The 15,838-nt window shown below is 45.9% G+C and overlaps 1 protein-coding gene across 3 annotated transcripts in view; it reads right to left on the bottom strand.

Moving 5' to 3' along the window:
- The window catches only part of CLSPN (claspin), a 136,569-nt gene that overhangs the window by 45,426 nt on the left and 75,305 nt on the right, over positions 1-15,838 (bottom strand). For all 3 annotated transcript variants that reach the window (XM_078780408.1, XM_068120885.2, XM_078780409.1), the window contains one exon: positions 4,946-5,010. In XM_078780408.1, the coding sequence (XP_078636534.1) occupies positions 4,946-5,010 (65 nt within the window). The remainder of the gene's footprint in view (positions 1-4,945; positions 5,011-15,838) is intronic.

Genomic DNA, 15,838 nt, shown 5'->3' with positions numbered 1-15,838 from the left:
TGGCATGGGGGCGGTGTACTTTCAATGTATCTGTACTTTTTTTTTTTTTTTTGTATCATGAATCGAGGCTCGTGAAAGAGCTAACATTTACTTCACAAACAAATCAACCAGACAAACAAAATATATAAAAAGAGGGAGCGGAAAACAAGATGGGGAGAGAAGGGGAAGCACACAAACACAACATTTGAGAGCAGGGAGATGTGTGGAAAGGAGAGGGCTTGGGGGGAGGAGGCGTGGGAAGGGGGGAGGGGGGTGGAGGGAGAAGTATAAAACACAAGGACACCAAGGACTTCCAGGACAGAAGTTGGTATTTCAAAAAAGTGGAATTGGGGTGAAATTAGCGGGGGTAGAAAAGATCAAGGTTTTGGATGGGGGAAGAGAAGAGATGGTGGTGAACAGCTGTTTTAAAGCCCTGGAGGGTGGAGTGGGATTGAAGAGAGTGAGGGAGTTTGTTCCAGAGGCGGGAGAAAAGAGGAATGAAGGAGTGAAGGTGAGCAGAGAGTCTTGATTTTGGCAGTTTGACCATAAGAGGGTTGCAGGCAGATCTTGTGCGACCTGTAGGAATATTTGCGGGACAGAGCCCAGAGAGAGCTGGGGGGGCAAGGGCAGAGAGGAGTCGGTGGAAGATGGAAAGACCACCAACCTGCCTGCGGTGAGTGAGTGAGAGGCCCTTGGAGTTAGCTTCATCGCGGGAGATTCCAATGATTCTGACTGCTTTGGTTTCAACAGCGTGAAGACGAGCTAGGTGTGAGGCAGGAGCACCAGCCCAGAGGGGAGAGCAGTATTCCATTGAGCTGCGGATGAAAGCCTTGTATGTGGTGAGGAGCTCAGGTGTGCCAAGGAAGGACTTCGCACGACGGAGGATGCCCAGTCGGTGACTGGCTTTGGAGGCCAGATTTGAAATGTGGTTTTCCCAGGAAAGATCATGGCAGATAGTGAGACCCAAAAGCTTGAGTGACAGAACTTCTTGGAGAGGATTATTCAGAAAGTGGATGGGAGGGTTGTCCAGTCGGTCTTTTCGGAGAGACATCGTAAGAGTGTGAGATTTGTCAGGATTGAAAGACATGTTCCACTTGTTTGCCCAGTCTGTGATTTTGTCCAGGTCTGCAGAGAGTGAGGAGGCAGCAGACTGCCGATCTGAGGGATGAAGAATGGAGCGACAGAGTAGAGTCATCAGCAAAGAGATACAGAGGATTTTCAAGAGAGTCAGAGAGATCATTGATGAAGACCAGAAAAAGCACAGGGCCCAGAACACTGCCTTGTGGAACTCCAGCCTGAACAGGAAGAGGAGATGAGAGAAACCCATTCAGGGCCACACGTTGACTACGACGAGAGAGGAAGTCCGCCAGCCATGCGTGGAGATTTCCATGGATACCAAAAGAGGAGAGTTTGGTGAGCAAAGCGGGGTGCCAGACCGTATCGAAGGCACGTGATATGTCAAGGGAGACTGCTCTAATTTCCTGTTTGGCATTGAGGACCTCCATCCATTGTTGAGAAAGCAGAAGCAGCATGTCCAGAGTAGAGTGTCCAGGTCTGAAACCAAATTGATGATCAGAGATCAAGCCATTGGAGAAGAGGAAAGATTTCATATCTGAAGCAATGATGGATTCCATGACTTTGCTGATAATTGGGAGAAGGCTGATTGGTCTGTAGTTGCTGGGATCTGTTTTTGCACCTTTTTTGTGCAAAGCGGTGATGTTGGCAGATTTCCAAGCAGATGGAAGATGACCTTGAGCAAAAGAGAGGGTGAAGAGAACAGAGAGAGGGAGTGAAAGAGCGGAAGAACAGGATTTTAGGACCCGTGGGCTGATGCCGTCAGGTCCAGTTGCAGAATCCGAGTCGAGGGTTGACAGAAACTTTTCCACCTTGTCAGGAGGAAAGGACACAGAGTCCAGGAGCAGCTGGGTACGACTGGGTACGGTGGGTACAGAGAGGGATGGGTTTGGGACACAAGATTTAGAGGCAAACACAGAGTTGAGGCATTCAGCCTTTTCACGTGCGGAGTCAGCCGTGTGGCCATTTGAGGTGAGGGAGGGGATGGAGGGGGAACAAACACCAGAAACAGATTTGACCAGACGCCACCAGGATTTGGAAGAGGGAGACAGATAAGAGAGTTCGGTCCTGAGAACGGAGAGATATTGTTTCCTGGCTCTCCTGAGGGTGGACACACACTTGTTTCGGGCTTTGTGAAAGGAAATGAGATTTCCTTCCGTTGGATTTGCTTTCCAGGAGACGAAAGCAAGTTGTTTCTGGGCAATAGACTCACCACAAGATTCCGTGTACCATGGACGGGAGGAAGGGTATGACAACAGAAGACGAGATGGGATAAATCTGTGCATGAGAGAGAGCAGTTTGCTTTGGAAGAATTCCCAGGAAGAATTTATGTCAGAGGCAGTAGAGATGGGAGACCAGTCCAGATGATTGATGGCTGCTTGAAGACCGTGCCAGTTGGCCTGAGTGAAATGCCAGACTCGTCGACGCTGAGGAGGCTCTCTGAGAATGGTCAGAGAGATGTCCACTTTAACAAGCACATGATCAGAAGAGCCGATTGGAGCAGAAGAAGAGCAGCAGACATTTTCAGGGAAGTTAGTCATAACCAAGTCCAGAAGAGAAGATGCTCCGTTGACTGAAATCCGGGTCGGGAAATTGATAGATTGTGTCAGTCCCAGTGAGTCACAGAAGTCCTTTGTTGAAGAGCCATGGCTGGTGAGAGAGGTACCCACACCCAGCCAACTGGCATGGTGACAGTTGAAATCACCACATATGAGGAAGAGAGAGTTGGGATGGGTAGATAGAAGTTGGTCCATATTCTCAGACAGCGAGATGTAGATGGAGTCATCACTGTTTGGTGGACGGCACAACACACATATGAACAAAAGGTGGGAGCGAAGGGGAAGCCATAGCCAAAGGTATTCCTGGGGGTGAGGTGGAGAGAGGGCAGTGCAGGGCGAGTGAGGAAGAGAGTTTTTTATAAAGATAGCAACCCCACCTCCAGGACGAGGCTCAGGTCTATCATACCGGAGGAGGGAGTAACCTGGGAGAGATACCAAGGAATCAGAGACATCATGAAGGAGGAAAGTTTCTGTTAAGCCGATCACGTCTGGTTTGTCAGAAGCAACCTGTATGGAGAGATCAGACAAGTTTGAGTGAAGGCCACGGATGTTTGAGGTCCATACTGTTAAGGAAGAGGAAGGGGGAGCATCGGATACAGAACGGGGGGGGGGGGGGGGGGGGAGCGGTAGGGTAAGATGTGGAAGAGGAGGAAGAGGTAGGGAGAGCTGTTGAAGGTGTGTCGGAGATTACAGAATAGCTTGGAGAAAGGGAAGAATGGGGCAGACAAAAGGTTTGATGGTGATTGGGAGAGGCGCAGTGAGGTGTTATTTGACGAGGGGGAAGAGCGAGGCAGAAGGTTGAGGGAGATGAAGGTGAAAGTTGGAAGGGGGAAGAAGCGTGGAGGACGCTTTGAGGGGGAGGGGTGAGAGGGGAGTCTAGGAGGGGAGGAGCGAGGGAGAGTCTCAGATGGGAGGGGTGTGGGGGGAGATTTGAAAGGAATGGGTGATTGGGAAGACTTGGAGGGGAGGGGCAAGGGGGAAGATTTGAAAGAGATGGGTGATGGGGATGATTTGGAGGGGAGGGGCAAGGGGGTAGATTTAGAGGGGAGGGGTGATGGGAAATGGGATTTTGGGGTGATGGGATTTTGAAAAATGTACGATTAATGGGAAACGAACATTTATTGCAAAATGAGTTTCTTGAGACATTCGAGTGAAAAATACGTTTGAGGACGCTGGAGGGAGGATGGAGTGCTGGAGAGTTTAGGGAATGAATGAAAGATGCACTATAAGAGATGGAATTTTTTTTTGGAATGAATGGATTTGGTGAGCAAGTCGAAAGCATCCTTTTATAGAAGAAGAAGAAAAAGGTGTTGTAGAATATGACAGAATACAGGTCTTCAGGGTTCAGATGAGACATTTTTTAACAACGTGATCACAAACAACGTGGTCGAAGAACGAACGAACAAATAAGAACGAATAAACGAATAAGAACAGAAGGAAATGTTTTTTTTGTTGTTTTTTTTTGAGATTTTAAAACAAGGAAGTATGGGATGAAGAGACCGTGAAAAACAGAGACCGGAAAATAATTGCAGCGCGATCCGAGAACCGCTGAGACAAAAACAAAGCCTCAAGCCAAGGTCGGACACGGTAGCCTAGGACTACACTTAGGCCTCAGAATACGCGATAAGAAAGACTGACGATTCTGTACACAGGTATGAAAAACCAACGCCAAGAATACTATTAAAGACACCCCACTAGGTACATACAAGACCAGTTTCGACAAAAACACAATTGTGAAAAGTTACTTAACTTCGAAAGCGAGCGCGCATGGACAGCTTTGAAGAGACGAGACCTCCAATCTTGCGCATGCGAATGACATCTGACTTCAAACTTATCTTATCTCAATTAAGGGTCACGTGAAATTAATATTAAAAGGTAGAGAGTGAGAGTGAGAGTGAGATTGAGAGAGAAGTAGAAGTGAGAAAACTTCAGATGCTATAAACAAGAGCTTTGACCTGCAAACTGATTTTCAATGGGTACATGACCTTTGACCTGTTGAACCCAAAATTGAATCCGTTTATCTTTCTATCGCAGTCCATACTCGTGCAAATTTGGTTGAATTCCTTCTGTGGTAAACTAGTTATTGTGGTAACAAAGATTTTCAATTAAAGGTCACATAACCATAGACCTTTGTCCTTTTGAACCCAAAATCTAATCAGTTCATCTTTGTATTATAGTTGATACTTTTGCCAAATTTGGTTTGAATCACTTCAGCGTTATCACGGTAAAGAAAATATGTTACGCACACACAGGGAGGTGTATAAAAAATGAAGAACATGGAGTCGTACGAAGTCCGAGCGGCAAACATGATTCAAAGTGGGAACGATACATACCATGCTCTTCATCAGATTCAGCACATGGCCCTTCTTGGCCACTCTCCCCGAGTCTGATGGAACCTCTGCAGAGCAATGAGAAAATTCACTTTCATTAGTGGAGAAATAGCAATTAAAATGTGCATAGTACAGTAAACCCTCAAATATCACCGGGGTTACGTTCCTGGAAAATGCTGCAAAAGTGAAAACCAAGGGCCAATGGTAAAAAGGGGGCTCAGTTCCTGGGCTTGGAGAAAATATAGAGGAAGGTTGGCGGTAGTCAGAAATAAACACCATGATTGAAACAAGAAAGAGCAATCAGAGATTGCAGACCCTTGCCAGGATGTGTTTCTCGTGGTTTTCAAGGCTTTTGTGTTAAAACAAATATGGCAGCCGAACCACGTGACCGATGACGTCATCATTTTTTTCCCCTACACCAATTTATCCCTAGATGACGCTCAAGAAATTTCATCTTCATCGGATGAAGTTTTGTACTTGTCGAATTATGACGTCATAATGGAGGAATCTATGACATCGTCATTAACATATTGTTGTGGTTTTGAGTTTGTACAGTCAGTATAATAAAGGTTAAATTTCCCCTCTCATCGTTAGTCACACAAGCAACATGTATCCTCGCGATAGTATAGTTATTTCTTAGTATTTGTGAGCTTAGTCCTTTTCCTATGTTAGTTTTGCGTTGAGTAGAGTCAGGAGAATAGGCCCTACTTCTACCGCCTTTCCAGCCTCCCTAGCCTCATGCCCCTTTGCGCTGACTTTGGTTCATTTTGGGCGAATTAACACGAGGCAGGCCTAGGAGGGTCGGGGCGGAGCCGAATGAGGGGCGGCAGAGAGCTGACGGTAAGCACGAGCCACCAATCAGGGCTCAGAGGTGGTGGCGGCAGCACTGCGTCACAGGGCGTGGTTGGAAGGTTCGAGAGGGTTCCAGAAGGTTCGGGGGCGTATCTATATAACCCATTGCGCAAAGCCCCCAGAAGGACTCGCTGATGAGGACTCGCAAGGACTAGCGCGGGAGGACTGGCTGGCGAACTGGAGGACTTGCAGCAAAAGGACTTGCACCTGAGAGGACTGCTGCCCAGGGAGAACTCGCGCGCACTGACCAACCCGGAGGAATCGTTGACAAGCAGGAGTTGAGAGCGTCCAAGGACTGTGAGAGATATGCGGGTGAAGAAAAACGCGCATGAACCGGAGTACGCGCTATTGTAAAGTGACGCTAAGTTGAGCTTTAAGCCGAGCTGCGTACAGTGCCTTCAGTTACGCGAGTGATAACGGCTGTGTAACCGTCAGCCGCGCTGAGAGACGCGCACTGTCCCTTATCCCTCATCGGCTGCCTTTTGTACGAGTGACGCGCTACGAGGATCTTCCCACCACCTGCTTCCCATCTTCGTGGGACGTGCTTGGACCGTGGAGAGCCGGACGAGGCCGTACCTGGACCACGTCGACGCGTTTGGCTGGAACATCAACCCATCTGCAATTCCCTGTGTGAGGGTGATGGGCCAGAGTCCGGGGGATAAGATAAGACTGACTAAGTGCTGCTCTGTGTCTCTGCGTCCCGATCACTGTACATACGTGTGGGAATAATTAAACCTGTGTTCTCCCTTTTCCATTCGATCGTTCTCGTGATTTCCTCATTGGCTAAGCGTGGTACGAATAGAACCGCTCGAATCGGGTTCCACTACTAAAACTACATGGACCACGTGTACGCAATCCGCTCGGCGTACCCAAATTACACGTGGCTCGTGCGAGGCTTGCATCCTCACTTCCGAGGCGGCGCAGGTATTTAGGTACAAGCGAGATTGGTCCCGAAACCCGACCGTGCATTTTGCCCGGTAGAGGCGTTGCGAGTCTCTCGGTTCCGCCAAGCCCAGAAAGACCAAGGGGCCTAATCCCCCTTGGTAGGGGTAGGAAGGGCAGCGGGAGAACCGTAACAATATGTTATTCCCCATGGAGAGTTCTTTACAATGAGACATGTCTCAATTTGTTCTTTGTAGCACTTTCGGAGACATAGAGGTGCAAACCTTTTAGGTTATTACAAGATGGCACCTGTATCACGTGACCTATGACATCATAATTATCATGCAAAACATTATACAGGAGGAGGTGCACCTCTGGTGAAAATTTCCTGTCAATTGGACCAACGGTTGCAGAGAATATAATATTTATTCTGTGCGGCCAAACAGACAGACAAACAAACAAATGAAAAATCACCCATAGAGCGACACTTGGTAAAAGGGAACAAAGCAAAATGGCACTCATAGAGCATCCTTTTGAGCTCACAAATACTTGGTGGTTGAATTCAGTTTGCTGATATGAAAATCCAATTCAATTTCAAGTCAATCGGATGAAAATTGAGGATTTTAGAAATTTGAAATTGTTGTTGACCATTAGCCTATGTTGCTCTTTTGGCCTATGGTGATCTCAAAAATACTTGGTGGTTGAATTCAGTTAGCTGATATGAAAATCCCATTCAAATTTCAAGTGAATCGGATGAAAATTGAGGATTTTAGAAATACTAAAAAAGTGTTTGACCTTTGGCCTGTGTTGACCTTTTGACCTCAAAAATACATAGGATTTTGTGTCGGGCCATGAACTCTACCATTTGGTGAAGTTTCATGAAGATCGGTTTAAAATTGTGACCTGTAAGCAAGTATAAGTGAGCGAACAGACAAACAAACAAACAATATGAAAAATCACTCAGAGCGACACTTGGCAAAACAGAACAAAGTAGAATTGCACTCAGTTTGCACATTGCACTCAGCATCGTTTTGACCTCAAAAACCATTTGTGGTTGAATTCAGTGACCTGATATGCAAATCGTCTTCAAAGTTTAAATTAATCAGACGAGAGAGATACCCGTGCTACGCAAGGGTGGGAGGCCAGAAGCAAACAGGCAATGCAGATACAGCGAATGCTATAAGCATGAAACCAATAAATTCCACATTCCTGTAGCACCTTCAGTCGCACGTCAGACATGGACAGCAAGTTCGTGAAGGACTTCCATGAAAAACGTACCCGTTCGCAAACAAACAGGTACGTTCACGTATAGAAACATCGATCGTGGGACCGTGGCGAATCTGCATATGGCCATGGTAAAATATCAGAAATTGAAGGTTTTTTAAATTTTAAACGATTCATATAAACATCCGTTGAATCATATCACACGCAAATCATCAAAATCTAAACAGTATCTTGAGAATTTCAATAAAAGCCACATCACTGTTCATATCGGTAAATATTATTCCATCGTGTTTCAAATCGTGATCGATACACTATGATCGTGATGATCATGATCGTGAATCGTGATCAATAATCGTGTTCACAATCGCTATGTCATATGTACTCCCGATACATGTACCAAATTCCCGATACATGTAACTGTACCAAATCAACAGTTAAAAGGATTTTGAGCCGATAGCTGTTACGGCCTTGGCAAGATCGATGGAGACAGCGATCTGTTAGCGATTGATGGAGACATGTTGCTTGCCCGGGTGCAGCCGTTTGTGCGTCGTCACAATGAGAACAATGGACGTTATGCGAACGCGAATGTTAAGCGGGAGTCCAAACCTGAGAATGCTGGAGACCAAAGCTGAAATTGGGAAAACTAAATAGCCTATTTTACTCCCAGGGGTCCCAAGATTACCCATCCAAAATATCTTTGCGATCGGTTTGGCAGTTTTTACGGTACCTTCGAACAGACGGACAGACATTTGGTGAATTATAGTAAGATGAAAATTGTCAATTTTTGAAATTTGGCCTATGTTGACCTTTTGGCCCATGTTGACCTCAAAAATAGTTGGTGGTTAGTTTCAGTAAGCCGATATGAAAATCCTTTTCAAATGTCGTCAATCGGATGAAAATTGAGGATTTTAGAAATTCGAAAAAGGTGGTTGACCTTTGGACTATGTTGACCTTTTGGCCTACGCCGATCTCAAAAATAGTTGGTTGAATACAGTTAGCTGATATGTAAATCCTAATCAAATTTCAAGTCAATCGGATGAAAATTGAGGATTTTAGAAATCTCAAAAAAGTGGTTGACCTCAGGCCTATATTGACATTTTTGTCTATATTGATCTCAAAGATAGTAGGTGGTTGAATTTAGTTCACTGATATGTTGATCCTATTCAAATTTCAAGTCAATCGGATGAAAATTGAGGATTTTTGAAAATTGAAAAGGTTGTTGACCTTTGGCCTATGTTGACCTTGTGACCTATGTTGATCTCAAAAATAGTTGGTGGTTGAATTCAGTTCGTTGATATGAAAATCCCATTTAAATTTCAAGTCAATCGGATGAAAATTGAGGATTTAGAAATTTGAAATAGTTAATAATAATAATAATAATTCATTTATTTTGTATAGCGCTTTTCCAGAAGCCCAAAGGCGCTTTGACAGAGTGGAAAACATAATGCATAACAATACATGAAAACAACAATTGCAAAAAGACAAGAATCAATTCGGGAAATATTTAAAGCAAAAGGAGGGAGAAGGAGAAGAGATAGTCAGGGGTTAAATGCTGTGGGTTGAATGTTGAATGCAGTGTTGAACAGGTGGGTCTTTCGTGATGTTTTGAATGTGGTGAGTGAGGAGGAGTCTCTGATGGTGTGAGGTAGTGAGTTCCAGAGGGTGGGAGCAGCGATGGAGAAGGCCCTGTCCCCCCAGGATCTGAATTTGGTCCGGATGGAGGGGGTCAGGAGGTTGGTACCAGCAGAGCGGAGGTTGCGGGTTGGAGTGTGTCTGGAGAGGTCAGCCAGGTAGGATGGGGCCAGGTTATGGAGGACTTTGTATGTCAAGAGGAGGATTTTGTACTGGATTCTCTGGGGGATGGGGAGCCAGTGAAGCTTGTAAAGGACGGGGGTGATGTGGTCACGGGTCCGGGAATGGGTGAGTAGACGGGCAGCGGAGTTCTGAATGTATTGGAGTTTATTGGTGATTTTTGAGGGTGAACCATAGAGGAGGCTATTGCAGTAGTCCAGACGGGAGGTGATGAAGGCGTGGATGAGGGTTTCTGCAGCCGTGGAGGAGAGGGATGAGCGGAGACGGGCAATGTTTTTCAGGTGAAAGAAGGCTGACTTTGTGATCTGTTTAGTGTATTTGTCGAAGGAAAGGGTTTGGTCAAAGATGACGCCAAGATTCCGGATGTGAGGGGAGGTGGATACTGGGATACCGTCGATGTTGAGGGCAAAGTTATGGGTGGATTTTGTGAGCGTTTTTGGGCCAATGATGATTATTTCAGATTTATCACAGTTAAGCTTGAGGAAGTTGATTTGAAGCCAGGATTTTATTTCAGTGATGCAGTTTGTCAGGATAGAGTGGGTGTCGGTGGAGACGGACTTGGTGGAGATGAAAAGCTGGATGTCATCGGCGAAGCAGTGGAATTGGAGACCATGACGGCGGATTAAGTGACCGAGGGGGGACAGGTAGAGGATGAAGAGGAGGGGGCCAAGAACTGAACCTTGGGGGACACCTTGGGGGAGGGGAGCAGTGGGGGATTTGCAGTTATTGATGGAGATGAACTGGCGTCTGTCAGAGAGGTATGATTTAATCCAAGAGAGGGCAGTGCCGGTAACGTTAAAGGTGGATTCAAGTCGGGTGAGGAGGATGGTGTGATCGATGGTGTCAAAGGCAGCGCTGAGGTCGAGGAGGACGAGAATGTTGAGGTTGCCAGCGTCAGAGGAGAGGAGAAGGTCATTGGTGATTTTGAGGAGAGCAGTTTCAGTGCTGTGGTTGGAGCGGAATCCGGATTAGAATGTTTCATACAGGTTATTGGCAGAGAGATGATGTTTGAGTTGAGTGGCTACAGCGCGTTCCAAAACTTTTGACAGAAAGGGTAGGTTGGAGATGGGTCTGAAGTTGTTTAGGGTGTCAGGGTTTAGACCAGGTTTTTTTAGAATGGGGGTAACAGCAGCAATTTTGAGGGAAGGTGGGACGATGCCTGTAGACAGGGAGGAGTTTATTGTTGCAATGATAAGTGGAGAGAGAGCAGGGAGGGAGGCCTTGACAAAGCTGGAGGGGATGGGGTCAAGAGTGCAGGTGGCAGTTTTCATTCCTATGAGGAGTTCAGAGAGGTCAGTAGGGGAGATTGGGGAGAACCGAGACAGGGGATGGCAGGACATGGGGGGGCAGGTGGTTGGAGGAGGAGCGGGTGCGGCGGTGGTCAAGCTGTTGTAGATGTTGTCAATTTTGCGTTGGAAGAAAGAGAGGAAGGAGATGCAGTTGTCTACTGTGAATGACTGGGTGGTGGTGTTCAGGGGGCGGAGGAGTTTGTTTATTGTCGAGAAGAGTGCTTTTGGGTTTCCGGAGCCAGAGTGGATAATTTGAGAGTAGTAGGCGGAGCGGGCGCGGGAGAGGGCATCTTTGTAGTGTTGTAGGTGGTCCTTGTAGGCTTGGGAGTGAACTGTGAGACCCGTTTTATTGCGGAGTCTTTCAAGTTGGCGAGCACGAATTTTCATCAGGCGGAGTTCAGGGGTAAACCAGGGAGCAGAATGGGTGAAAGAAACTGTTTTGGTTTTTACAGGCGCAAGCTGGTCAAGGCAGGAGGAGAGAGTGTGGTTGTAGTAGTCAGTGAGGTCGGAAGGGGTGTGGAGGTCAATGAAGGGAGAAGTGGACATTTTTTCAGAGAGGGTGGATGAGAATGAGGTAGGTGAAAGAGCGTTTCGCTTACGGAAGTTGATAGTGCGATAATGCCTTGGTGTTGGGGCGGGGATGTTGATGGTCAGAGTGATGGCTAAGTGGTCAGAGAGGGTGAGGTCGGAGCCAGAGAGATGGTGCAAATTTAATCCAGTGGAGCAGACAAGGTCCAAAATGTGACCACGGATATGGGTAGGAAAGTCGACATGTTGAGTGAGGTTAAAGCAGGTGAGTAAATCAGTGAAGTCAGTGGTTATTGTGGAGTCAGTTGTTGACCTTTGCCCTATGTTGACCTTTTGGCAAATGCAAATCTCAAAAAAAGTTGGTGGATGGTTTCATTAAGCTGATATGCAAATCCTATTCAGATTTCAAGTCAATCGGATGAAAATTGAGGATTTTAAAAATCCGAAAAAAAGTGGTTGACCTTTTGACCTCAAAAATATATAGGATTTTGTCAGACCACAAATTCCACCTTTTGGTGAAATTTCGTGAAGATCGGTTTAAAATTGTGACCTGTAGGAGAGTATAAGTGAGCGGACAGACAAACCAACACACACACACAAACCGGAGTGATCAACATACTTGTCCAAAACAAATGTGTTTTTCCAATTAACAAACGGACTCAAACGCAATACCCTCTCCTCTGGTAAGGGTGACAAACATGTAAAATAAATATAACGCTTGTTAACACTTAAATAAACATGTAAATAAATTAAATACAGTGTAAAATAAACAAAAACACAAGACTTTTACCTTTTAAGTTTATTTCAAAAACAGCAGGGTGGTTTTTACAGCAGTGAGGTCGGTGAAGTTAAGATTATTATGTACTATGCCTGAAATAGAAAACACAAGACTTAGCTCGGGATGACGATAATGCTGCGAAGGGGGAGGTTAGAAAGATGTGGATGTAGAATTTGTGATAGCTGTTGGATCATCGGGAGCACGACAAAGGAGCCTGCTGTATTGAGAAAAAGAAGGGCAAGATCCTCAGCTTCAAATCCTTAGCCACCTTGACCCAGAGCATATCTTTCATAATTGGAGAGGAATGTATGAGGTGGCATCCTTTTCCAAAATAATCCCGTCTCTTCGGTGTTAAAATCCTCCACTGGCATTCAATCCCTTCGCCTTGATTAGTTCCATGAGCTGCAGTGGGTAGTTTTTCACAGTATAATGGTCTGCCATGGTTGAACTGGAGCTCTCGGCCCTGGGTGCCTCATTGAAACGTTGGTAAACCTGCAGTCGTTTCTCCCATATCACCAGTTCACTCAATGGGGTAAATCCACAATGGTTTCTCCCATATCAACGGTACATTTAAAGGGGTAAATCGCACCTTAAAAAAGGCACTTTCTTCTGTTTGGTCCATGATCCAAACATAAAGTGCTTTTGGACCTTTCAATATGAGGATAACGGGACTGGAATGAGACTTTTGCGCAATACTGGCGGGAACACTTGCACGGATATTTGACTCGCATTTACCGCACTGTCGATTCATCGATCCCGTAATGGTGGCCCACATATGCCGCACTTTCACCTCTTGCCAACGTATCTAACAACTCAATTTTTTCGCACAATGTCGTAACCTTTCTCTGTCTTTTGGCACAATTAATTTTGTCCATCGTTTTGTTTTACATTTAGGTGCCCTTATTAACTGCAGTGTGGCTACTAGATCTTATAGATCTATTTATTAAAGGATTTCCGTACGACATTTCCTGTTCGATGACGATTCGTTATTAAACTTGGCTTGCCGTATGCTGGTCTGATTATGACAATTAACGATTTGTGAGAAACAACAAAAGGCTCATGATGGGAGGTAATCGTACACACGGACTCAAACATCGACTCATCTCAGCTCAAAAACCGTGATTGGCCAGAATGAAATACCACGATAACTAAATCGGAACACAATAGGTAGCCCGCGTTCAGTTGAAACCCACAATACGAGGATTTACTGCATATAATTTATGAACTGACGCAGAATGACGAGCCAATATGAATAGAGATGAAGCAGGAAATAATTAAATAATCCCACCCCTGTGAACGTACTCAAAAACAAATAATCATTGAAATTGAAGGAATAGCATACATGCTCAGCCACTCGTGAAACATCCTTAGGCATACAGGAGATGTACTGTACCAACTGCCTGGCATGCTGTTCCGCCAACGCAAGTCGTTCCTACTTCTCCATGGGAGCGAGGAAAGTCGAAAAATGCGGCACAGTGATGGGAACAGATGACATTATATGGAAATGTCGAGACATTATTCGAAAAGAGTTCCCCTATTGGTTAGCGACGTTATAGCGAAACGACGATGCTAGAAGCGACACTGTTAGAAGAGATGTTGTTGGAAAAATTACGATAAATAAGTCTACTTCGGCACAGTAAGTGGAATAAGCTTGTCTTAGTCAGGGCCCTTAGGTATATTTTGGTTCAAATTCTTCCAAAAGCATCAAATTTGGCGCAGATGTTGCCCATGCCATACTCTTTCGATTTTTGATGGGCACCAAGACGGGCACCCCCCCCCCCCCCCCCCCCCCCCAGGCTTGGTGGTTCTTTCTGATTTTCGAACCTAAAGAAGTCTGCCATGTCAGCATCAGGGCGTGACTGCAGTGAGAGGAAAAGCTGTGTGACCAAAACCATGTTCTGCCTCTGTACACCACTGTCCTTCCTGCTTTTTTTCATTGGGTCGGGTCGATTGGCAAAAGTTAGCATATTGTTCCGTTTTATCGTATCGGATACAGGCACTGAAACCTTTTTTTTTTTTTTTTTTTTTTTGTATACAAGATCGAGGCTCGTGAAAGAGCTAACATTAATCACACAAAAAGACAAACCGACACACAAAACACAAAAAACAAGGGGAGCGGCAGACAAGATGGGGAGAGAGGGGGAAGGACACAAAAGAGAGGGGGAAGAGGGGGAAGGACACAAACACAACATTTGAGAGCAGGGACATCGGGAGGACTTGGGGGGAGGTGGGAGAGGATTAAAACATATGAACACTGCAAGGACTCTGGGGTGAATTACCGGGGGTAGAAAAGATCAAGGTTTTCGATGGGGGACGATAAGAGATGGTGGTGAACAGCTGTTTTAAAGACCTGGAGGGAGGAGTGGGATTGAAGGGAGTGGGGGAGTTTGTTCCAGAGGCGGGAGAAAAGGGGAATGAAAGAGTGAAGGTGAGCAGAGAGCCTAGACTTTGGCAGTTTAACCATAAGAGGGTTGCAGGCAGATCTTGTGCGACCTGAAGGAATATTGGGGGGACAGAGCACAGAGAGAGCTGGGGGAGCAAGGCCGGAGAGGAGTCGGTAGAAGACAGAAAGACCACCAACCTGCCTGCGGTGAGTGAGTGAAAGGCCCTCGGCGTTGACTACATCGCAGGAGATTCCAATGATTCTGAAAGCTTTGGCCTCAACAGCGTGAAGCCGAGCAAGGTGTGAGGCAGGAGCACCAGCCCAGAGGGGGGAACAGTATTCCATTGAGCTGCGGATGAAAGCCTTGTATGTGGTGAGGAGCTCAGGTGTGCCAAGGAAGGAACCTTTAACAGCCTTTCTAAGACATATGCTGCATGAAGGGCTTTGCCAGCTTCACAGATTTGAGACATAGAGGTAGCGACAGTCTGTTCCATGACGTTTTGTGTATCCAGTGCAACAAGCTCCTGGCTTGTTGCAAGGAAGGGGTTGCCCAGTTGCTCTATCACCTCAACAAATGATAGTACAGTATATCCTTCTGAAACTTGACTTGCAAACAGTGTCCTTCCTCATGATGAGCAGTATATGGGGATGAAAGGTCTTGTGCAGCCTCGAACTCCTTAACCATCCGCACACAGTCAGGTCTAGCAAGCATGTACAGTGTAAGAGCCTCAGGGTTCTCATATAGACCAGTCGCTCCGCCATGTGCCTGGAGGCTTTTGTTGGACTGTTCATGGGCTTGATCCTTGGCCATCAGGCTGAACTTTTTAGCTGATTTCTGAACAACGAAATTGCCCTTCATGAATTCAGCATGCACTTCAGGGTGTTTCTTGCCTAAACCTCGCGTATGGTGAATTATGCGTATTTGTAATTAGACTGATGAACTGCATATGCCTGAAAATTAGGAAATAGACATGTAAATATTTCCTCTAATTGTCAAAAATAAGGTCAGAGTTCGATTACCCAACCCAGAAACATAAAATGGTGAACCTCGCGTAAATCTTGACAAAAAAACTCAAAAACCGACATGTTTGACTCAAAAATGACCTTTAAGATGACCTTGAGGGTTGACCTTGACCTCGAATCATCAA

Source organism: Myxine glutinosa, chromosome 6 (genome assembly GCF_964187855.1).
Source record: "Myxine glutinosa chromosome 6, kmMyxGlut1.1, whole genome shotgun sequence".
Classification (NCBI taxonomy): domain Eukaryota; kingdom Metazoa; phylum Chordata; class Myxini; order Myxiniformes; family Myxinidae; genus Myxine; species Myxine glutinosa.
The sequence above is the reverse complement of the archived record's forward strand: the minus strand, read 5'-3'. Positions and strand labels throughout refer to the sequence as shown.